The following is a 21,240-nucleotide window of genomic DNA, read 5'->3' on the forward strand; positions in this document are numbered from 1 at the left end:
CTATGTTTAAGACTAACTGTCCAGACGACTTTCAGTTAAGTCGTCTGGACGACTTATTTTCAAGTCGTCTAAACAGACGACTTTCAGTTAAGTCGTCTGGACGACTTATTTTCAAGTCGTCTAAACAGACGACTTGCGAGGGTAGAAACGTAAAAAAAAATCCGTTTTTTTGTTTGGTCATAACGGGATAGTTGTAATTTCAATAGCCTTTTAGGTTACTTTTGCCTTTGACCCAAGTTGGGGTATTGTTTTGGGTTTGACTCCAAGTTTTGAGTCACACTTGGCAATTCTCCCAAATTTGTTTTGAACTCAGTCACAAGTTAAGTTATTATTTATGATTTTAAATAGTTAAATCAAACATCAAATTATTTATATATGTCAAAAAAAACATTCATCAAACTATGTAATTATTATTGTGTTAAAAGTTCTAAAACACTCATATATTAGAAATAGTTTAGAAAATATCTTTATACAAATATTTTTGTTCGACTAATATTTAATTATAAATTGTCTTATAACTTAATTTTTTAACTCTATAATAAAAAATATTGTTTTCAGATAGCAACATAATATATATATATATAAGAATTCTCTTAATTTTTAAATATAACATATAAATTTAATATTATTAAAATAAAATTCATGATTTATTATATATAAAACTCATTGCGGTTTTTGTGAAAATTAATGAATATTCAGTTAAAAACTAATAATAAATCAATGACTTATATAAATGCTTAAACCTAATAAAATATGACAAATAAGAAAATAAGAATTTTAATATAACATATAGATTTAAATATTATTAAATCAAAATTCGTTTTTAATTATATATAAATTCATTACTGAAATTTGTTTTAATTAATAAATTAGTGATTCAGCTGAAAATTATTAATAAATCAATGACTAAGCTAAAACCTAATAAAAACATGACAAATAAGCAAAATTGAATAAAAACATATTTTATAGTTATATTATTTAAATTAATAAATTATGGACTCAACTAAAAACTATTAATAAATTAATGACTCAGACTAAACTTAATTAAAACATGACAAATAAGCAAAATTATCTAAAATCATGTAAATCATGATAAATAAGCTAAATCAATTCGTAAATAATAGTATAATAAATAACTAATAATGTATTTTCTTCGTTTTAAATTTGCAGTTGTTGTCTGCATTTTAATTATTTTATTTGTAATGTTATATTTTATATGAATAAAATATTTGTTACTAAAAAGAACTCCTGCTCTTAATTTAAATAAAACAAAAATAAACCAATTCCCAGATTTCATTTCCCGCCGCAATGTTGCTAAGTCTCTCTCCTAAAACCCTATCCTCTTCTTCTCCCTTTCCTCTTCGCAAATCGCAAAACCCTAGACGCAAGCCCCCAAATCCATCTCGATCCAACGGGAGATGCAATCCCATTTCCGTGAAATCGGAAGCCCAGATCGAGAGGGGACTCGAATTCGATCCCGGAGAGACGTTTTTCCGCCACGAAAGCGCCAGAGGACGCGACCTCGGCGTGCTCTCCGCCTCGCTCTACAAGCGATCCAGCGGAAGCTTGCGGGTGCTCGACGCCATGTGCGGGTGCGGGATCAGGTCGCTCCGTTACCTCGTGGAGGCGGACGCCGATTTCGTGGCGGCGAACGATGCTAACGACGAGAATCGGAGGGTAATCACGGAGAATCTGAGTAAGATTGAGAGAGGTGTAGGGGATGAGAGGAGATGGGTCGTGACGCATATGCTGGCGAACAAGGCGATGATAGAGAGGTATATGGTTGGTGATTTCTTCGATTTGATTGATATTGATTCGTTTGGGAGCGACTCTGCGTTTCTGAGAGATGCGTTTAACGCGTTGAAGCTGGGTGGTTTGCTTTATCTGACTTCAACGGATGGGTACTCTTCTGGTGGTCACAGGCCTTATAAGTGAGTTTGCAATTATAAAGTTTGATACTTTACAAGTGGGTTTAGGAGGTTTGGAAGTTTAAACATTTAATTGGTTTTACTGTGTGGTTTAGTTCGTTAGCAGCTTATGGAGCGTTTATTAGGCCGATGCCGTTTGGGAATGAGATTGGGTTGCGGATGCTTATAGGTGGAGCAGTGAGAGAGGCTGCGCTGCTTGGTTATCATGTTACGCCTCTTTTCTCATACTATTCTTATCATGGACCTGTGTTTAGAGTCTTGCTTCGGGTTCACCGTGGGAAGTTACACGAGGACAGGTTATCTGAGTCTAACTAGAGAGTTTCTGTTATGTTGAGTTTATAATTGGTGGAGTTGTCTGCTGTCTTAATTGCAGGAACTATGGTTTTGTCACTTTCTGTCATCTATGTGGCCATTCTGATACAGTGAGATGGGATGAACTTGGTCTGATGGGATGTCCCTGCAGTGATACAAAGGCTTCTTCTTCGTTGGTGGTTTCAGGACCAATGTGGCTTGGACCGCTTCATGATGGATCGTATGTTACTGAAATGCTGGAATTAGCTAAGGAATGGGGATGGGTGGGTGAAGGCACCGGCATGGATTTGGATTTGGAGAAACTTCTCAGCATAATGATAGAAGAGAGCGATCCGAGACTGCCACCCGGATATTTCAAGATGGATGAGGTCCTTAACCATCATAATTCAATTACAATGATAAGAAAGACGCTCTCTGTTCACTTTACATGGTAGTAATTTGTTTGTATGTTGTGATCAGATGGCGAGCCGTGCGAAGATGAACTCACCTTCGTTGAAGAAGATGATGAGTGCACTTGTTAAGGTACAACAGTATTTACATCCTCACTTCTTTCATCTTCGAAGAAATAAAAGCTAACGTTACAATAATCTAAAAAAACTGTGTGCGCTTTTGGAATTCTTGCAGGAGGGATACGCCGTTAGCAGATCTCATATTATATCCAATGGTCTCAAAACAGATTGTCCCATGTCACATTTTATAAGGATTGCCAAAGATGAAATGCAGAGTTGATTTTTAGTTAAGTGTAGCTGCTTGGTGTTAATGTTTGAGTCTGCTTTTAGTTTATAAAATCTAAGCTATTCAACTAAAAACTTTGACTTAATTTCTCTAGCTAGTTCGCTATAAAACAAGACTAGAAAATCAGTGGTAACCTGGTAGGGGATTCATAAATTTCTCTGGAAAGAGGTATTCATTTGCAAGTGAATTGGATAAGAGAGGAAATGCTAATGTCAAAATGAACTGATAAATAATATCAAAGCATTCAAAGCTCCACATGACAAAAAACATCTTTAACCAAATGAAGAAAACATGTTCAAAATTTTCGGACAAAGAAGAGACTGAAACTATAATATAAAGGTGTTTGAGTTGCCAGCTTCTTGCAGTCTTTTAAGCACGAGGAGCAGCAGGGGCACCACCAGCAGGGCGAGGGGGCTGACCAGGTTGTCCCGGCTTGGGAGTATCCTCCTGAAAATCCATCATTTTCATTTTCAACGATACAAATAATTCTAACCATAATAAAAAGCAAAACAGACACATTTTGATCTAATTACTGATATTATCAGAACTGAATGTTTAATCGTGTTTGGAGGTTACCTTGCGTCTAGCAAAACGAGGAGGTGGGGTACGAACCCTACGGTTGGTGCGGGATCGGACTCTCACAACGTGTGAGTGGATAGCGCATGAAACACAATATTGCATCTTGGCGTACAACTTTGGGAGAGTGTAACCTAACAATACAAAGACAAATCACATTAATTCAACGACAATCTAAAACACAGGGTAAGTGAAAAATGAAAGCTATTCAACAACATACCATCGTAAACACTGGCTTCTTGAACATCTCTGATAGCAGCTTGTTCAACAATGTTCCTGACAAGGAATCTCTTAATTGCCTTATCCTATCAACAGATGAACTGAACATTAGATCAAACTTTCAGACAAATCTAGCTTCGGAGAACGAATCAACAAGAGATGGAACCAACCTTGGGGCAGCATTTCCCGCAGTTGGAACACCTAATGGGGTTCACATGACCACGGTTGTGCTTGTTCCTGCCACCGTTTCTACGCTTGAAAGTCTGCACAAATAGACAAACCACGGATTCTTACCCAATGCAAGCTTGTTACAAACGATTAATCTATCAAAGAACAGGAAGACTTGCCATGCTGCAAGCAAAGAGTTTCAAGCCTCTAGTGCGATCTCTTCTTTCCTTCGTTCCGGCGACGGGCGGAAAAATCAACCCTATAATTGATCCTTATATATATGCACGCACTGCGTGCCGTTTTAGGTTTTTATTAGAATGGGGCCTTGATAAAAGTGTTTGGTCCTTAAGTCTAAGCCCGGGCTTGGCTTGAAAGTTATGCATTGTAAAAAAATACTCCTTCCGTTTCTTAATATAAGTCGTTTTACATTATATGACGTTTTTAGTTTTTTATGTAAAATTTATTAACACTTAATGTTATATGACCAATGATAATATACTTTTTATTTTATTATTGGTTGATTTGTAGTTAGATAAATAATTAATGATGTTTTGTTTAAAAAATATAAAAAGTTAATGATTTTCTTAATCTATATGCACAATTCTAAAAGAGCTTATATTAAAAAACAGAAGAAGTAAATATATGATTTAAAATCAGTTTTCATCTCTTTTACATCATTTGAAACTTATATCTAATCTATTAATTTATGATTATATTTTTTATCTACCATACAAAAATTTATATTAGAAACTAAACTAAATATCCTAAATTTATGCATATATGATATTTTCCAAACAGAAACAATATACATCTAAACAATAGAGGATTCCTTAAAAAAAGCCAAAGATTATTTCCATTATGCAATTATTTTTTTATTGTTTATCATATTCAGTATAAACAATTATATTTTTTTTAATTTTTATATAAAACAAAATAAATAATTATTATTGGTTGAAACATTTTATGTTTAATGTTTGTAGTAAAAATAAAAACCCCAAACTTAAATATATTATATTAAATAAAATTATATTTAAAATATATAATATTAAATTTTAGAGAAAAAGACAAAAATAGCACTAAATCAAGTTTTTGTTCCCAAACTAGCACTCAAGGTCAAAAATCACAAAAATAGCACTTAATGTTTTATCAAAAGTCACAAACTTATGGTTTAGAGTTAAAAGGTGGGGTTTAGGATTTAGGTTTTAGGGTTTAGGGTTTAGGGTTTAGGGTTTAGAGTTTAAGGTTTAGGGTTTAGGGTTTAGGGTTTAGGGTTTAGAGTTGAGAAATGAGGTTTTGGGATAAGATTTCAAATTTTGAAAAATAAAAAAATTAAAATTTTCAAAAGATAAAATGCTATTTTGGTCATTTTAGTTTTTGAGTGCTATTTTTGTGATATAAACTTAGAAATGTGCTATTTTGGAGATTTGCCCTCAATTTTAAGCAAAAAAAATTAATATGAAAAGGAAGAGAATGAAAAAATAATCTTTAAAATTTGTAATAATCCATATAAAACTAATGTTTAAAATTAAATATTAATATGATGTTGCATAAGTGATTAATATAAGATTAGTACAACTTTATCAAAAACAAATTTCAACAAATATAAAATTTTTAAAATAATATTATATACATAAAATTGGTATTAAATATATATCTTTATAATTTATTTTATATTTTAAATGTTATTTTAAAAACAAACATATATCTACACGTATGTGCAGGTTCAAATCTAGTTTTTGTTATAATTTAATAATTTATTACGAACGTGGATTTAAAAATACTATTTTTTGTCAACAAAATACTAGTTATTCTATTTAGTTTTTGCTTATGTTTTTTTTTTTCAAAATTTACAAATACAACCATCATTTTAAAACTACTGTATGTGCTATTATATCAACTTTCGTGATGACTAGGCATACTCAGGCTGGATTTTATAGTTTCAGACCAGTTTTTTTTTCCATTTTTTTGATATTTCAGTTTATAAAAATTAGATACTATGTTAGAACTATATGAAATTTAGTTTAGTTCGATTTATATACTATTGATTTTCTGTTTTTTCGATTTATAACAAAAACTGTAATTATATTTATCTTTTATAACAAATTTTAGTTTATTAAAAATGAGATTTATTAAAACATAAATATATATTCCTTACTCTAATTTTAACCATCATATTTTCTGTTTTATTAAAATCTTTAAATAAATAAATAATAATATCATAATATTATTTAATAAATATATTTTAGCATTGAATATTTACCAATGAAAATAAAAATTTATGCTTTATTTAATCTGAAAAAATGAAAAAAAAAAACAAAATAACCTTTTTAAGTTTAAACAACTTCTATAAAAGTCAATATTTTAATTACGAATGTCATATTAACCAAAAAAAATGTATATATTATTAATTTTATTATAAAATTTACAGATAAATATACTAATATATTTTAATTATTCGGTCTTTTTGGTTTTATATACCAAATTATATTCATATACTAAAAGTTTTTTAAAAATTACATCCGTTTGATTTAATTACGAATGTCATATTTTAATTACGAATATCATATTAACCAAAAAAAATATGTATATATTATTAATTTTATTATAAAATTTACATATAAATATACTAATATATTTTAGTTATTCGGTCTTTTTGGTTTTATATACCAAATTATATTCATATACTAAAAGTTTTTAAAAAATTACATCCGTTTGATTTAATTCTGTATTACAGAATCCATACTACTTTTTCTATTTTTGAATCGATTATTTCGGTCCAGTTTAAATTGATTCGGTAAAAATTGAACACTCACTATTAAGTGGCATTTGAAATATGCAGAGCTATGACAAGGAAAACAAATTAGATTCCTAAAACCTTTAACATCCGTATCACAACGTTATTTTATTCCAAGGTACATGACATTTATTTGAGTTTTACTACTAAAACCACCAAAGCATTCAGTTCTATAGTAACGAAACTTTTTGGAAAAAAACGACCAACTCTATCAACATATTTTATATACACACATATATACACACGTGTTATTTCATCTAAAACTCGTTTAGATCTCGGTTGTGCTTCACGAATATGTCCGAAGCGTATTTCCAGTTGATCACAGTCCATATGTTCTTCAAGTACTCTGCTCTTGCATTTTTGTACTATACATAACCCACACCAATTGATGAAAACTTTATATTAGTTGTGTCATTCGTTGTTAGCTACCCACCAATAAGTTATAGTATTACTATATTTCAAAGAATTATAAAAGTTAGTTGAGTACCTGTGGATAGTAGGCGTGCTCCCATACGTCTATTCCGACAAGAGGAACCAGGTGTGATCCTTTAGTCACCAATGGATCCTACAATTTTTATTTCTATCAGTTTTTCTCTGTTTTCTTTTTTAAATTCTTGTGATATATCAAATTATATATTAAAAAAAATTCTTGTGATATGTTATATTGTTTACTAAATAATCAGCTTTATTATATTGAACTACCTGATTAGCTGTGGTCTCAACGACAAGTCTCTTTAGCTCTTTGTCTAGTCCAAACCACTAGAACAAAGGAACACACACACGTTTTGCGTTATGAATTATTCACCAAAAGAGTATAAAACAATTCAATCTATCAAATAAACTTTTAACAAGCTGATGAGAGACTTTAACAAAACGCCTACCACCCATCCAGATCCCTGCACAGCAGCACCTTCGGTGTTCATCTTTTGCATTAATTCTTCTAAGGAGCCAAAATGAGCATCTATAGCCGAAGACAAAGGATCGTGCGGTGGCTTACCACCTCCTTCCTACATATTCGAATTAACCCGTTAGAGAAAAAAGAAACTATCACAAAACAATAGAGTGGCGAACAAGAAAGGTATTCGTACATGAACAGGGGCTAGGTTTTTCCAGAAGATTGCATGGTTAACGTGACCTACGACAAGTAAAGAGGTAAACCGCAATCAGTCAAATTCCTTAAGATCAACAAGCACGGAGCAGCTGATGTAAAGATAATAGGGTTCTGAGCTGGTCTTTACCTCCGCCGTTGAACTTGATTTGGCTCTGAAGTTTGACGACGGAGGAGTGATCACCATCGGCCAAGGCGGAGCGGAGATGTTCGAGGGCTTTGTTGTAATTAGTAACGTAAGTCTGGTGGTGTTTCTGGTGGTGCAACCGCATGATCTCCTCGCTGATTGCTGGCTCTAGTGCATCGTAAGCGTAGGGAAGATCAGGAAGTGAAGCGGTCTTCATCGACTCAAGACACGGGTCCATGGTGGTACTTTTTCCTGTTCCAACGTCAATGCTCATCGCGAAAACAGTAAGGACGATGATAGAAACAACGATGCTCATGGTTTTATGTATATATACACACTTGATATGAAGCGAGGGATGGATTTATATAAAGGATGTCAAGACACGTAACCTTTGACTGATCCACTTGTCAAACTCTAAGGCTTTATATATCTAGGTGTTGTGCACAGTTGCTAGATTTGTGTCGCAACGTTACGTTACGACTATTCTTTATGGTGTTGTTGTTGTGTGTGTGCGCTTTGTCGTTGTGTGTGGTTTAGCACGAGAAAACTAAAACTTGATCCCGCTATGTTATATAAATCCAAACCTCAGTCAAATGTTACAATCCTTACATGCAAAAGATCAAAGTATCTTACCATTCGATCAGACCGTTTATTTCATTCACGTCGTCTATTTTCTGTAATCTGTGCCGAAATCTTCCATTATAAATCTCAAAAGTACACCCTAAAACAAAAGTGTACACTAAACATGTTAATAAAATTTAATTTTCAATTTTTAAACGTAACTAACAGGCATAATTCCCATATTTTATTCACACCTTAATCAGGATATATCCACCACATGCTCACGATGAAAAAATGTGTCACGGAAATTAGACGAGGCAAAGCCCAAACCTTTTTTAAAAAAATCAAAAAGCGGGGTTCTTAACTTATGATTTGACACATTTTTTATTTTTTTTAATTTATTTTTTACATTTTTCGGTTAAGAGCCGGCTCTTATATCTCTTATTTAATAGACAGTTTTTAGTTTTTCTTAGTTAAAAGCTAAAAAACGGATCTTAACCGAAGCTAATAATCTCATCCTAAGAACCGGGTTAATCATGGTTTAAGGACATGATTAGCCCCGGTCTCTTAGCCAGGATTCTTAACTCATGATTTGTCATTTTTTTGTTTTTTTGTTTTTTGTTTTTTTTTTTAGAATTTTCAGCTAAGAAACGGTGCTTTTAACTAAGAAAAGTTAAAAACTCTTTCTTAGCCGAAGTTAAAAACTCCGCTTAAAAGATTAGGGTTAATGATGATCTAATAATGGATGGTACAACTCGGATTCCCACGTGGCACATCCAAATGCGTAAATTAGGAAATGACGTGGATGACACGAGGTCACCGAAATATAAATGCTGTATCAGCGCGTGGCTGCGCAAGCCATGCACATAGCTAAACCGCGTCGCCACGTTCTCCTTGCCCATTATCAACTTCACGTAGTCACAGCCGTCCAATTTTGATCAACGGCTGCTATGACATCTTTATCGTGTCTCTTTCGTGAAAAGTTTCCAGCAAATTATCACCTACTTGATTTTGCATGAAGCATGAAGAATAAGTAAAACGAGATTTCGATGATCTATTAATCTCAGCCGTCCAATCAAACAACTTACACAACCCATGTCGGAAGAAAAAAAGTCAAAAATATAATAATAATATTAATACTGTATATATTAACACATGATTGCCATTGGTTGTGTGTGTGGCTGAGTCAGTATAACGTATATAGAAACACAACCATTGGTGTGATTAGGTTCTGTAATAGATTTTAAGGGAATCTACATAACAGATTCATAACGTGAAGCAATCTCCAATTCGATTGCATCATCATCGAGTGTCTCTCTATCTGCATTATTGTTTCGTTTGTGTAAACGGAGATGGCGAGTATTTGTTGCGGCGGAGGAAGAGGAGGACGCGCACGTGCCGTTCGTTCTGATCGGCGAACTGTCACCGTTCGATCTCCGTGTGTTGCTCCGGTGATTAATCGACGGAGTTGGGTAGAGTCTGGGAAGATTTCGATGACGATGTCAATGGCTGATATGGCGCCGCCGGTGAAGATCGGCGAAAGGAAACGCGGCGGATCGGTTGTGTCGCGAGAAAAGATCGAGGAGTGGCTGAGGGCTTCGGTTGTTGAGATCGTGAAGAATCTGAGAGAGTCGCCGTTGTTGGTGCACTTGTACGCGGAGGCGAACGGAGGCTTGAGTACGACGGCGAAGAATCCGGAGGCGGAGGATTGGAAGGCGATGGTAGGAAGGTGGGGTAGAGGAGAGGAGAGGACGCCGGAGGGAGTGATCTTCGTGGAGAAGCTAGATGACGATGAAGGAGATGATCACGGTGGATTCAACGGTGGAGAAGGTGCAACAAGCGCTTGGGGGATAGTGGCGCAGGGAAGAGGAACGGATTGTGGACCGGTTTGCTACCTGTTGAAAACGACCCGGGTTGGGTCGGGTATGGGGACGGTTTGCACACATTTTTGCTTGGTGAAGGTGAAGAGTTTTAGGGAGACGGCTTTGTCACAGTTGAATAACTCCTGGTTGGTGCAGACTGGTCAATGAATCAAACTCTAGGTTTCATGGTTCCTTATTTGAAGGCTAAGATCGTGTAATTATTCTCTTTGGGTTTGAATTATAAAAACCCTTATAGATGATCAAAGTACCTTTGTTATTGTTACAGCATATACATTAATCTTTCAACATTTTTCAGAAACTTGGATTGGTGATTTAAGTAGTGGTCAAATTCTTTGGTATTCGGGCTTGATTTGATCAAGAAGAAATTGTATTTTCATGTTTTGTTACTAGCTAAAGGAGCGGATGGATTGGATTGAAAATGAAAACTACCAATCATACTTTACCCAAAGGCCGTAAGGGGTAAATTACCTTGGATATTTTACAAACTGGATAAAGTGAGATCATCACCTTGAAAGAGGTCAGCATTTGATTTAGTTCAAAGCCAATAGTACCACTTTTCCAACAGTCAAGTTAAGACTAACCACGTATGGGACTCCTGTACTTTTAACGCGGATATTTTGATGATGGGTTTATATTATAGGCCCATAAATACATATCGTATTGAGACATTTATTCATCTGGGCTACTTTTTTCTCTTTAGGTTTATATTTGGGCTAATATTACAAGCTTTAACGAAAAGTAGTAGTGATACTGATAATGATAATACTTGAGGTTCTTTTCCCAATCCACAGCTCACAATCACACACGTCTCCAAGTCACCATACTTTATCAGACTACACACGTCGATCAGTTTTAAGTTATTCAGTCTTTCGCTAAAAATTACGTGGACCATGGTCAGTGTAATGTAGTATTAGCATTATAAGTTATTTTGTGTTTCAACAGAAAAAAGAGAGGAAAAACATGTCAAAATCTTACCTAAAACATTGATAAATACATACAATTTGTGTTTAGTATAAGAAAGTAAATAAATAAATGTCTCCTAATCGTAACCTAGATCCTAACTAACGTTGTTCATGTTTCATTTTAAATGGAAAAAAGGTTAGAAATTGGCTACGAAAGTCAAAACATTGGATACCATCTCAATTTAATGCTATAGTTGAATTTCTTACTTACCGACAAAAAAAACTGGAAATTTTTGCAAATTACCTAGGCTCTGTTTTTTGCTACTGACAACATAAATGTAGCAAACACATCGGTGTCTTCTATTCTTTTGTTGAGATTCTAAACTAGAGTATTCACGCATATTAAGAATATAATAAATATTTATAATTGAATTTATTATTTATTTTACTATACATTTTCCAATAAATATCAACCAATAGTATTCAACTAATTCAAATATTTTAATTAATGTTTCTTAAAAGTATACAATTTTTCAACATTAACTACTAAAAGTATCTTAAAATTTTTAAAAATCTATCATTTTAGAACAAAAAATAAATATAAAAAATCCTATTTTCAGGAACATAAACATACTCCCTCTGTTCCTGAAAGTAAGATTTTATAGAGTATGCACGTTTATTAAGAATTTAATAAATATTTATAATTTAATTTATTTTTTACTTTATTATGCACTTTCCAATAACTTTTCACCAATGAAATTTAATCAATTCAAATATTCTCAATTAATGTTTCTCAAAAGTATAAAAAAGTACCTTAACAATATAGAAAATTTATCTTTGTGGAACAAGAAAAAAATCTAAAACATCTTACTTTCGGGAACGGAGGTAGTAGTAACAGAGGGAGTAGTACATACTTCGATTTCATGAATCTCTTTCTTTCTCAACATCGAGAAAGAAAAGAAAAGAACGTGGGTCTGGTTCACACAATGGCACGCCTCAAGTCCTCTTTTTCTTGGCCATCGAAACTAGGGTTCTTATATTGTGTATTTTATTACAATACCACTTCTTGAGACGTTTCCTCGATTTTCATAAATCCATTTAAGAAAGTTTCAGACTCATTAACTCGATGTGTCTTTTTGCATAGTCCCATGCACATGGTTGTTACAACAAATGAAGCTTCTTATTACTCCCTACTTTTGATATTGTAAGTAGTTTTAGTGAAATATTTTTGTTTCAAAATATAAGCAGTTTTCGTATTTCTATGTAACTTTTACATTTATTGAATACAGTGTGACCAATCAAATTAAATAGACTTATTTTTTATTAGTTAAATTATATCTAACCTATTTATTATAAAATATTTTTTAAAAACATAATAATTTTCTTAATCTTTGCGCTTTTAGCCAAAACTAATTATATTATGAAACGGAGGGAATACTAATTTAATTTTAATTCAGACAGCACCATCACACCAACCATAGCCACATTATTTCTTGATCTTTTGCTTTTATCCAACGGCTTAGAAGGCGCCTAAGGGGCAAATTAGACATAAGCAAAACGATTCAAAAAAAAAAATCAATCTAAGCATCAAAATTTGGTTTATGCATCCATATAATCAATAGTTTCCTATAAAGCGTCTAATTGTCGACTAGCTATTTGTTCAACATTGCTTTTATTTTGATTACCCTAACTTTTTTATTTGCGTATCTCACAAGTTAATGGTAATAGAAAGTAACACATTAAATGTAAGACCACAAGCTTTGTTTCCTTCTTTAATAATTTAACTTTTCAATCAAAAGAGTCTTAACAAATCCGATTGAAAACCTAAATTGTTATAAAGAACAACAAATAAACACATAAGAAGCTACACCACATTTGAAACGAAGCTAACATACATAAAGAAAAACACACAACTGATTATCAAAAAACAACACACACAACACAAGGGATCTCTCTTACAAAACAAGTTAGCTTAATTTTTAAAAATAAAATTTCAACTCGATCCCAACTCGTCTGAGCTTCCTGAAGGACACCTGATCATTCTCAATATGTTAACAGCTTCTCCCATATGCGGTCTACTCGATGGAACCTGAGAAGTGCAAATCAGTCCTAGCTTTATCACAGCAACAGCTTCCTCTACAGGAAACTTCCCCTGCAGCCTCAGATCAATACATTCCTCTGCTCTTCCATCTTCAAGTGCCTCTCTCACCATATCGCAAAGAACCACAACATCATCTTCCATATACTCCACAGGCTTCTTGCCCGTAACCACTTCAAGAACCAACACTCCGAACCCATACACATCGCATTTCTCTGTGATCTTCACCGTTCTGCAAGCAAACTCCGGAGCCATGTATCCCAACGCACTCTGTATCTTGCTGCTCAGGACGTACCTGTCTAGCATCGGCAACAGCCTCGCTAACCCGTAGTCTCCCACTTTAGGCTCGCCAGAGCTGTCAAGCAAGACGTTGCTCGATTTGATGTTGTAGTGGATGATGTTTGACTGGTGCAAGTAAGCTAAGCATTTCGCTGTACCGAGGATCACATTGAACCGATCGTTCCACGAAAGGGTACTGCTACCTCCCGGTGCTTCGTGCAAGTGTTTGTATAAACTCCCACCAGAGAGGAACTCGTAGATAAGTAGCTGAAGAGACGTTGTCCAGTAATAGCCTTCGAGCTTAACAAGATTAGTATGTCTGAGCTTCCCAAGCTTCTTCACCTCTCTCTCAAACTCTTCCTGCGACTTGACAAGACTCGAGACAGTGAGCTTCTTGATAGCCACAGGATACTCATCTCTGATAACTGTTCTGTACACAGCTCCAAACCCGCCTCTCCCTAGCTCACAGTCTTTGTTAAGCAAAGCATGTGTCCCAGTGCTGAAATCAGGTTCACCAGAGAACATAACAAGCTTCCCTGAGTTGCTATCAGTCGTGGGAGATCTGCTGAAGTCATCTCCTCCAGAGAAAGCGATCGGTACAGCTGATCTTGAAACCGTTGTAGCCCTCACTCTCAGGTTAAGCACCGTGATGGCTATCACACCAACCACAATGGCCGCAGCAGCACTGATGGCTATCAAGGAAGAAATACTAAGTAGTATTCTTTTGTGACCGACAGCACCAAGAGGCGTCGCTTCACCGGAGTCAGGATCAAAAGTTGCGTTGGGATTCAAGACGATCGGTTTAGGCGAGACGGCGGGGCATGACTTGTTGACAACGGCACCGCAGATTCCTTGGTTTCCTGAGACGGAATCAGGGGAGATGCCGTTGAAGAGTCCGCCTGCTGGGAGCTCTCCGGAGAGACGGTTGTGAGATATGTTGAAGGTGTGGAGGTAACCGAGGTTAGCTAACTGTTTAGGAAGGGTTCCGGTTAGTTCGTTGAATGATAAGTCCACTTCTTGGAGGTTTGTGAGTCTTGCCATCTCTGGTGGAATTGCGCCTTGGAGCTTGTTGTGTGACAGGATCCTGTTGACATAAACATGTCAGACTCATTAGGACTGCTGTTTCAGTTCATTCCGATCTTTCGGTTCGGATATTTTCAGGTTTTGGTTTATTTCGGTGCAGCCACAATCCCACCGAAGTGAACCAAAAAAAAAAACAGTTTCAGTTCGCTTTTGGTTAGTTTTGGTTTTTAATTTTATTTTCTAAAATAACCTATTTTGGTTTTCAGTTAGAATTCAGTATTATTTTCTTTAAAAATCGGATATATTAGGTTAATTTCAATTAATTTGGTTTAATTTGATAATGTTCTATTAGTTATTTAGGGGGTTATTTTGAAAATCTAAAACCAAATCATTTTTCAAAACCCTACCAAACTAAATCGAACTCAAGACCATAACTGAACCGAAAACCGAAAATTTTGGTTCGGTTGAGCTGGTTCGGACAAAATCCGCAGGCCTCTGAGTAAGGAGACAAGAAACGTATAACTGAACACAACTTAAAGCAAAAGGAGACTTACAAAGACTGAAGTGAGCTGCAGTTCTTGATGGAAGAAGGGATAGTTCCATCCAACATGTTGTTTTCAAGTCTCAGCTTTTCCAAAGAAAAAGCTCCACCGGTTTCTCTAGGAACTGTACCATTAAGCTGATTGTGACTCAAATCCAGGACTCCCAAATGCTTTAGATCCCCAATGGTACTAGGTATAGGACCAGTAAGAGAGTTTCTCGACAGATTCAAACCCTGCAAGTCCCTAAGACCCCTAAAACCAGCTCCAATCACACCAGAGAAAGAATTGCTTGACAAATCCAACACCTGAATCTTCTTGACACCTCCAGTGGAGTTACCATCTTGAAATAACCAAACCGGGAGCTTCCCGGTCAGTGAATTCCCACTAACATCCAATGCCATGAGGTTGATACAGTTCCCTGTAGACTCAGGCAAGCTACCAATAAACCCGTTACCAGAAAAGTTGAGAACTTTCAGCCGCAGAAGATTACCAATGGAGACTGGAACCTCCCCTGAGAACTTATTCATCGAAAGATCCAAACTTTCAAGACTCCTCATCTCACCAATCCACTTAGGAACTTCACCTTCTAGCAGATTCTTCCCCAAGTTAAGATAATAACACAAACTCAGCTGCTGAAACGTATCTGGCAAGTTCCCTGACAGAGAGTTCTCACTGAGATCAACACTCTTGAGCAACATACAGCTCCCAATCTCGCTAGGGATGGGACCAGACAACCTGTTCCTACTCAAATCAATCGCTCGCAAGTTGTTCAGCCTCCCTATCTTCGTCCCAAACTCTCCTTCCAACTCATTCCTCGACAAATCAAGAGACCTAAGAGTGTTCAAACTCCAAATCCCCAAGGGCATCGAACCAGAGAATCCATTCGAAGACAAGTTCAAAGAAGCGAGAGACGAACACGACCCAACACTAACCGGTATCTTCCCGGTAAGCTTGTTCTCGGCCAGGGAAAAGGCCCTTAACGACCCACATTGTCGGAAAAACCCATCGGGAAGCGAACCGGAAAGCCCGTTACCGCTCAAGTCGACAACTTTGAGGCTCACGAGACTCGAAATCAAGTTGGGGTTAACGGTTCCGGTGAGGTTGTTGTTGGAGAGAGAGAGCTTGTGAAGAGACTGGAGCTGGAGCAGTCCGCGGCCTATACGACCGGAGAGAGAGAACCCGTCGAGGGTTAGCTCGGTGACGCGATTCGTCCGCGGGTGGCACTTGACTCCGTTCCAGGCGCAAGGAGTGTAGTCGTCTTCGTTCCAAGACGCGAGCTTTTGGTCCGGATCTCGCAAGTCGGACTTGAACGCAACGAGGCCCAAAACGTCGTCGTTTAGCGGCGGGTCTAGAGATCTCGCCGGAGGTGGAAAAGCCAAGGCCACCGACAGGAAAAGGATTGTAAAAATCGAAACTTTATTCATCGTTTAACCGCTAACTTCTCAAAATGTGCTGACTTTAGTTGCTGGAGAACTTCATTTTCTGGGTAATCTCGAGCTGGAATCAGAAAGAAACAAAATTGATTAAAAAGGAGTAAGCTTTGTTGGTTGAGATTTGGTTAGAAGTAAACAACAAAGATCTTTAACACAACGGCTACATTTTCTACAGGGAAGTAAAAGACAAAAAAACGACGTAGTTTCAGTAAGTTTTGACTTACTCAGGGGAAGCTTTACCGGCGAAGGAGAATGCAGAATTCAAGAGAGGAGCTTCTTGTCGAACGTTCTGGGGATGAATTTGTGAGGAGAGAGAGGAAGCAAATAAAAGAAACAAAGGAAAAGCAGAGCAGAGTGAAAGAGAAAGGGGAAAGGCTGTGTAATTAAAAGCTGCATTTATCAACGAGCTGTAAAGAAGAGAGAGTGGGTCCCAGTTTAGATGGACGTGGGGCCCGAGGAAGGTGGGTGGACTCATTAACTCGAATTGACACGTGGATTCATATTGTTGGGTCTTGATGATATGACTTGGCATAATGATTGGCCAACTCATAATGAAAACTGAAATAACATGGCTAAATAGTAGAACTTTCTTTAATGGGATACACATGCTCTAAAGTCTAAACCTTCTTGGTTTTGATTCAACTAGCTAAAAATCAATCTTTCACATAATAATGTGATTACGGTTGTGCTATTTTTCATGCAGTGAATGAGCATTTTGGGCAATATGATGAAAAAGACAGTGGTAAAATGGCCACTATAATTTTTTTTTTTTGTTTTGAAGAAAAAACATTACAGTAAGCTGGTGAGGATGGTGACCTGGAAACTAATTTTTGGTGGTGTTAGAAATCTATTGTTAGTTGTTACATTAATAATTGCAACAACTATACTACATTAATTTGTTTGCAACGTCCTACAAAAGCCGACAATGTAAACGGTGGATAAAATTAAACCATGTTTTTTTATATATATCATAAACCCTAAGGATTTGTGGTTGACTTGGAGGAAGAACACATGTTGATCTGGGATCTTCTTTTTGTGCAAAGAATCATCCATTATATGAAACTTATTACAGATTGAAATGCGGTTGAATAACTAAGTGTTAAACACTTAGTGCCACAAAATAAAACAGTTAGAAAGACAAATAATAGAACAGGAGTGAATTATAAAACAATATAATGCACTTGGAACTATTTTATTGTAGTCTTCTCTAGTTCTCTTCATGTGTGAGATTTGGTCCGCGTCAAGACAGGTTACCAGACTTCGGTCTCTTTCTCCATGCCGATGTTTGAATTTTAATATTCCTTTTGACAGTAAAACTATTTATTTAAAAAGATTACAGTGGAAAATGGAAAAGAACTCTTTTCCCTATGGAGAGAAAACAACCCATCATGGAGATTTTGGAATTTACTATTTGTTTCTATTCACATTTTAACAAAGAGGCTATTTTAAAACATAAAGTTGAGGGTCAATTTCCAGAGCTTTGAAGGAAGTTTTTTGGGCAGTGTGAGTGAGCCGAACATAGATAATTCACATTTACTATTCTTGCACTTTCCCATCTATATTGTTTACTCTTTCTTGGTGTATGCTAGTATTTATGTCCATATTTATTTTCTTACTGGAAACTTCATCTGTCATAACAGGATTGGCATTTAGAACCAACCATTTAAAGATAGAAAATGAATTTGTTCTGCAGTTTCCAGAATTTCTTTATTCTCAATGGTGTTGATCGGTAGGTAAATAAATAATTTTGATAAGATGGGTCTAGCTCCCATTAGAGATGCCTATCTAGGAGATGTGGGCTTAATGGGTTCGGCTAATTATTAAGGCCTATAGAGAAATCAAATAAGGCTTAGCACTATGTGTAAGAAAAAGGCCTCGGGTGATTATTCAGGCCTTATGTCAAGTGGCCCTTAAAAGTCAAAAGATTTGCGAAAAATGTTGGGTTATGATAAAGTACGGATCATGTATTAAAATATGAGGTTTTCGCTAGGGGTGGGCAAAAAACTCAAACCGAACTGATCCAAACCAAACCAACTGAAGTTAAACCGATCCAAACCAAACCGTGCTCTTTACATAACCCAATTGGTTCATGTTTTACTCAATCCGAATGGTTTGGTTTGGTTTGGTTTGGGTTCAAACCGAACCAAATCGAACCAAACCAATAATCCAATATATTTTTATCTATAAATATATATATATATGTAAACATATTGTAAATTTTAGTTAAAGTTTTGTTTTCCATTTTTTCTTAACTTCCATATATTTAAAAAAAAATCCAAATATGATTCAAATAATCCTAATACCTAAAGATTGTACTAAAAACAAAACCTAAAAACTATAAGCATCTAAATCGTAGTCATCTCGTTTCGTTCATCTTCTCCAATTTTCTTTCTCTAAATTATGTAACAGATATTATAGGATCAATAAAAACAAAAAGGTTGATGCAAATAGTCTTTTAGTTAATAGGTTTTGGAATACTTACAAGTCTTTGTTACGCTAATTAGATTACAAATAGTCTGCTCATTGCTTATTATGTATTTCTTCCTTTGACGTGGTTAAGAGTTTTGTCATCGAGCTTGTTTTTTGTTTCATAGATTTTTAAAGAAAACCAAACTAAATCTAAACCAAACCGAACTAAACTGAACCAAACTAAACCCAAACCGAACCCAAATCAAAGCTACTGTGGTTTTAATTGGGTTGAGTTTTATAAAACCCAAATTAACCAAACCAAACCGAACCCAAACCGAACCCGAAACTAAACCGATATGCCCACCCCTAGTTTTCGCAACAAGTAAAATCGAAAAAATTAATACATGATCCAGTAATCCAATATTTTAAAATTAAAAAAAAAAAACTATAAGAATCGTGGGGACTTCGAATCCAAGATTCTGATTCAGATTTGTGATCCATTTTTAAAGAAATAAAAATGATTAGCATTTGCATCTTCATTATCTCCACGATTAGAAAAGCCAAACGAAAAGGAAAATTAAAATTAATTTTTAGATTTTCGTTATCACCGTATATGATCACAAAGCACTGTCACTGACATAAACACCAAGTTTCTTACCAGTTTCCAGAGAATCAATACCAAAGAACAAAAACACACAACTTGTTTCTTAAACTATAAGCAAGATAAAATCATATCAAATCATTTCTTGATACACCGTTATCCTATATGTCCATATATAAATAGAAAACATAATGTTACAATCATTATAAAATCTTCATACATTCATACTCTAAGTCTTTTCGATTTGTCAATACTCAATAGTCTCTTTCTTTATCTGTACATTAGGTTTTCTCAGCTGCTTTACTGCACAGAGTATCAATGGAGGAAGAGCTCCATGTTTTAGCAGTAGATGACAATCTCATTGACCGTAAACTTGTGGAGAGAATCCTCAAAATCTCTTCTTGCAAAGGCAAATTATATTTACTCAAACTTCCAATTTTTTTGTTCCTTTTAAATTCCAAGAACCAAGATTCTTCTATGTTATAGTATTATGGTAACATTACCTCTTAAATTTTGAAAACTGATTTACAATTTTTTTTCTCTTTGCAGTGACAACAGCAGAAAATGGGATCAGAGCATTGGAGTACTTAGGCTTGGGAGATCCACAACAGACTGATTCACCAAGTACCAACAATGTAAGAATAATCTTCAAGTTATTTAATCCTCAGAGGACAACATTTTGATTGGTTTAGAGAGGATCCAATTGTGTAAATCCAATGACTTTGTGACATTTTGTTGTATTTTTACAGGTTATTAAGGTGAATCTTATCATAACTGATTACTGTATGCCAGGGATGACAGGTTTTGAGCTGCTCAAGATAGTAAAGGTGTTTAACAAATTTTCTTAGGAATGAAGAGTCTTCTTGAGAAGATTCAGAGCCTAACATTTTATTTGGTCTTTTGTAATTGACAGCAGGAATCGTCGAATCTAAAGGAAGTACCTGTTGTGATATTGTCATCAGAGAACATTCCTACTCGCATCAACAAGTAACCTTCTTATTCCTTGCGATATGACATATTGCTTGTTCTGTTTTTTTTTTAATGATTCAGTGGTGAATTAAGATTTTGTTATTTTCTTGATGATATTTGCAGATGTTTTGCCAGCGGAGCTCAGATGTTTATGCAGAAGCCACTGAAACTATCGGATGTAGAGAAACTCAAGTGTCATCTCTTAAACTGCAGAAGCTGAATATCTGCTCTCATGGAATATTTTTTTTTAAAAAGATTGTGTTCCTAAACAATGACAAAGATCGTCTTGGTCATCTCAAAGACACTTCCTGTTATTTATAGATTTGTGAAAAACCCAATAATGATCTCTCTTTCTCTCTCTCTCTCAGATAATTATATTTTGTGAGGAACCTTAGACTACAAGAAAAGTCTAGAATTCAACGAAGCAACAGTGGATAGAATCTAAATTCAAAATCAAAAAGTAAACCAACTAGAAATTAGGGCTGGGCAAAAAACCCGAATCCGAAGAACCTAACCGAACCCGATCCGAAAAAGTAGTACCGAACCCGAACCAAAATTGATTAGATATCCGAA

General features: G+C 35.3%; 6 protein-coding genes across 6 annotated transcripts; 3 read left to right on the forward strand and 3 right to left on the reverse strand.

The window, feature by feature from the left end:
* The first annotated feature begins 1,273 nt into the window (after nucleotides 1–1,273).
* On the forward strand, nucleotides 1,274–2,980 carry LOC106367969 (tRNA (guanine(26)-N(2))-dimethyltransferase). The gene is made up of 5 exons (XM_013807834.3): nucleotides 1,274–1,931; nucleotides 2,024–2,224; nucleotides 2,302–2,608; nucleotides 2,700–2,762; nucleotides 2,865–2,980. The coding sequence occupies exons 1-5, from the start codon at nucleotides 1,309–1,311 to the stop codon at nucleotides 2,967–2,969; spliced, it is 1,299 nt and encodes a 432-aa protein (XP_013663288.2). The 5' UTR covers nucleotides 1,274–1,308; the 3' UTR covers nucleotides 2,970–2,980.
* A 199-nt stretch (nucleotides 2,981–3,179) lies between these two features.
* LOC106367970 (40S ribosomal protein S26-3-like) lies at nucleotides 3,180–4,272 on the reverse strand. Its single transcript, XM_013807835.3, has 5 exons — nucleotides 4,118–4,272; nucleotides 3,941–4,033; nucleotides 3,772–3,856; nucleotides 3,552–3,685; nucleotides 3,180–3,422 (listed from the first exon to the last, which is right to left on the reverse strand). The coding sequence occupies exons 1-5, from the start codon at nucleotides 4,118–4,120 to the stop codon at nucleotides 3,345–3,347; spliced, it is 393 nt and encodes a 130-aa protein (XP_013663289.1). The 5' UTR covers nucleotides 4,121–4,272; the 3' UTR covers nucleotides 3,180–3,344.
* A 2,511-nt stretch (nucleotides 4,273–6,783) lies between these two features.
* Nucleotides 6,784–8,304, reverse strand: LOC106367971 (superoxide dismutase [Mn] 2, mitochondrial). The gene is made up of 6 exons (XM_013807836.3): nucleotides 7,971–8,304; nucleotides 7,821–7,867; nucleotides 7,614–7,739; nucleotides 7,435–7,491; nucleotides 7,220–7,297; nucleotides 6,784–7,097 (listed from the first exon to the last, which is right to left on the reverse strand). The coding sequence occupies exons 1-6, from the start codon at nucleotides 8,281–8,283 to the stop codon at nucleotides 6,990–6,992; spliced, it is 729 nt and encodes a 242-aa protein (XP_013663290.2). The 5' UTR covers nucleotides 8,284–8,304; the 3' UTR covers nucleotides 6,784–6,989.
* A 1,075-nt stretch (nucleotides 8,305–9,379) lies between these two features.
* On the forward strand, nucleotides 9,380–10,709 carry BNAC08G27310D. Its single transcript, XM_013807837.3, has one exon. It carries the CDS (start codon nucleotides 9,881–9,883, stop codon nucleotides 10,556–10,558), a length of 678 nt encoding a protein of 225 aa, XP_013663291.2. The 5' UTR covers nucleotides 9,380–9,880; the 3' UTR covers nucleotides 10,559–10,709.
* A 2,403-nt stretch (nucleotides 10,710–13,112) lies between these two features.
* LOC106367974 (probable LRR receptor-like serine/threonine-protein kinase IRK) lies at nucleotides 13,113–17,077 on the reverse strand. The gene is made up of 3 exons (XM_013807838.3): nucleotides 16,913–17,077; nucleotides 15,268–16,752; nucleotides 13,113–14,774 (listed from the first exon to the last, which is right to left on the reverse strand). Exons 2-3 carry the CDS (start codon nucleotides 16,677–16,679, stop codon nucleotides 13,307–13,309), a joined length of 2,880 nt encoding a protein of 959 aa, XP_013663292.2. The 5' UTR covers nucleotides 16,680–16,752; nucleotides 16,913–17,077; the 3' UTR covers nucleotides 13,113–13,306.
* Nucleotides 17,078–19,051: 1,974 nt separating this feature from the next.
* On the forward strand, nucleotides 19,052–21,025 carry LOC106364923 (two-component response regulator ARR17). The gene is made up of 5 exons (XM_013804402.3): nucleotides 19,052–20,107; nucleotides 20,248–20,333; nucleotides 20,448–20,525; nucleotides 20,612–20,685; nucleotides 20,791–21,025. Exons 1-5 carry the CDS (start codon nucleotides 20,017–20,019, stop codon nucleotides 20,885–20,887), a joined length of 426 nt encoding a protein of 141 aa, XP_013659856.2. The 5' UTR covers nucleotides 19,052–20,016; the 3' UTR covers nucleotides 20,888–21,025.
* The last annotated feature ends 215 nt before the right edge of the window (nucleotides 21,026–21,240 follow it).

The sequence above is a fragment of the Brassica napus genome, chromosome C8 (assembly GCF_020379485.1).
Source record: "Brassica napus cultivar Da-Ae chromosome C8, Da-Ae, whole genome shotgun sequence".
Taxonomy (NCBI): domain Eukaryota; kingdom Viridiplantae; phylum Streptophyta; class Magnoliopsida; order Brassicales; family Brassicaceae; genus Brassica; species Brassica napus.

Bases quoted from the DNA above. Each gene is read 5' to 3' on its own strand.
- LOC106367969 (XM_013807834.3), top strand. From the start codon at position 1,309: ATGTTGCTAAGTCTCTCTCCTAAAACCCTATCCTCTTCTTCTCCCTTT. The intron at 1,932-2,023 runs GTGAGTTTGCAA...TGTGTGGTTTAG, and splicing joins GGTGGTCACAGGCCTTATAA to TTCGTTAGCAGCTTATGGAG. The intron at 2,225-2,301 runs GTTATCTGAGTC...TCTTAATTGCAG, and splicing joins GGGAAGTTACACGAGGACAG to GAACTATGGTTTTGTCACTT.
- LOC106367970 (XM_013807835.3), bottom strand. The intron at 3,857-3,940 runs GTTGGTTCCATC...ATCTGTTGATAG, and splicing joins GCGGGAAATGCTGCCCCAAG to GATAAGGCAATTAAGAGATT. The intron at 3,686-3,771 runs GTATGTTGTTGA...TTGTATTGTTAG, and splicing joins AGAAGCCAGTGTTTACGATG to GTTACACTCTCCCAAAGTTG.
- LOC106367971 (XM_013807836.3), bottom strand. From the start codon at position 8,283: ATGAGCATCGTTGTTTCTATCATCGTCCTTACTGTTTTCGCGATGAGC. The intron at 7,868-7,970 runs GTAAAGACCAGC...TACTTGTCGTAG, and splicing joins AATCAAGTTCAACGGCGGAG to GTCACGTTAACCATGCAATC. The intron at 7,298-7,434 runs GTAGTTCAATAT...TAAAAATTGTAG, and splicing joins TTGAGACCACAGCTAATCAG to GATCCATTGGTGACTAAAGG.
- BNAC08G27310D (XM_013807837.3), top strand. From the start codon at position 9,881: ATGGCGAGTATTTGTTGCGGCGGAGGAAGAGGAGGACGCGCACGTGCC.
- LOC106367974 (XM_013807838.3), bottom strand. From the start codon at position 16,679: ATGAATAAAGTTTCGATTTTTACAATCCTTTTCCTGTCGGTGGCCTTG. The intron at 14,775-15,267 runs GTAAGTCTCCTT...TTATGTCAACAG, and splicing joins TGCAGCTCACTTCAGTCTTT to GATCCTGTCACACAACAAGC.
- LOC106364923 (XM_013804402.3), top strand. From the start codon at position 20,017: ATGGAGGAAGAGCTCCATGTTTTAGCAGTAGATGACAATCTCATTGAC. The intron at 20,108-20,247 runs GCAAATTATATT...TTCTCTTTGCAG, and splicing joins CAAAATCTCTTCTTGCAAAG to TGACAACAGCAGAAAATGGG. The intron at 20,334-20,447 runs GTAAGAATAATC...GTATTTTTACAG, and splicing joins ATTCACCAAGTACCAACAAT to GTTATTAAGGTGAATCTTAT.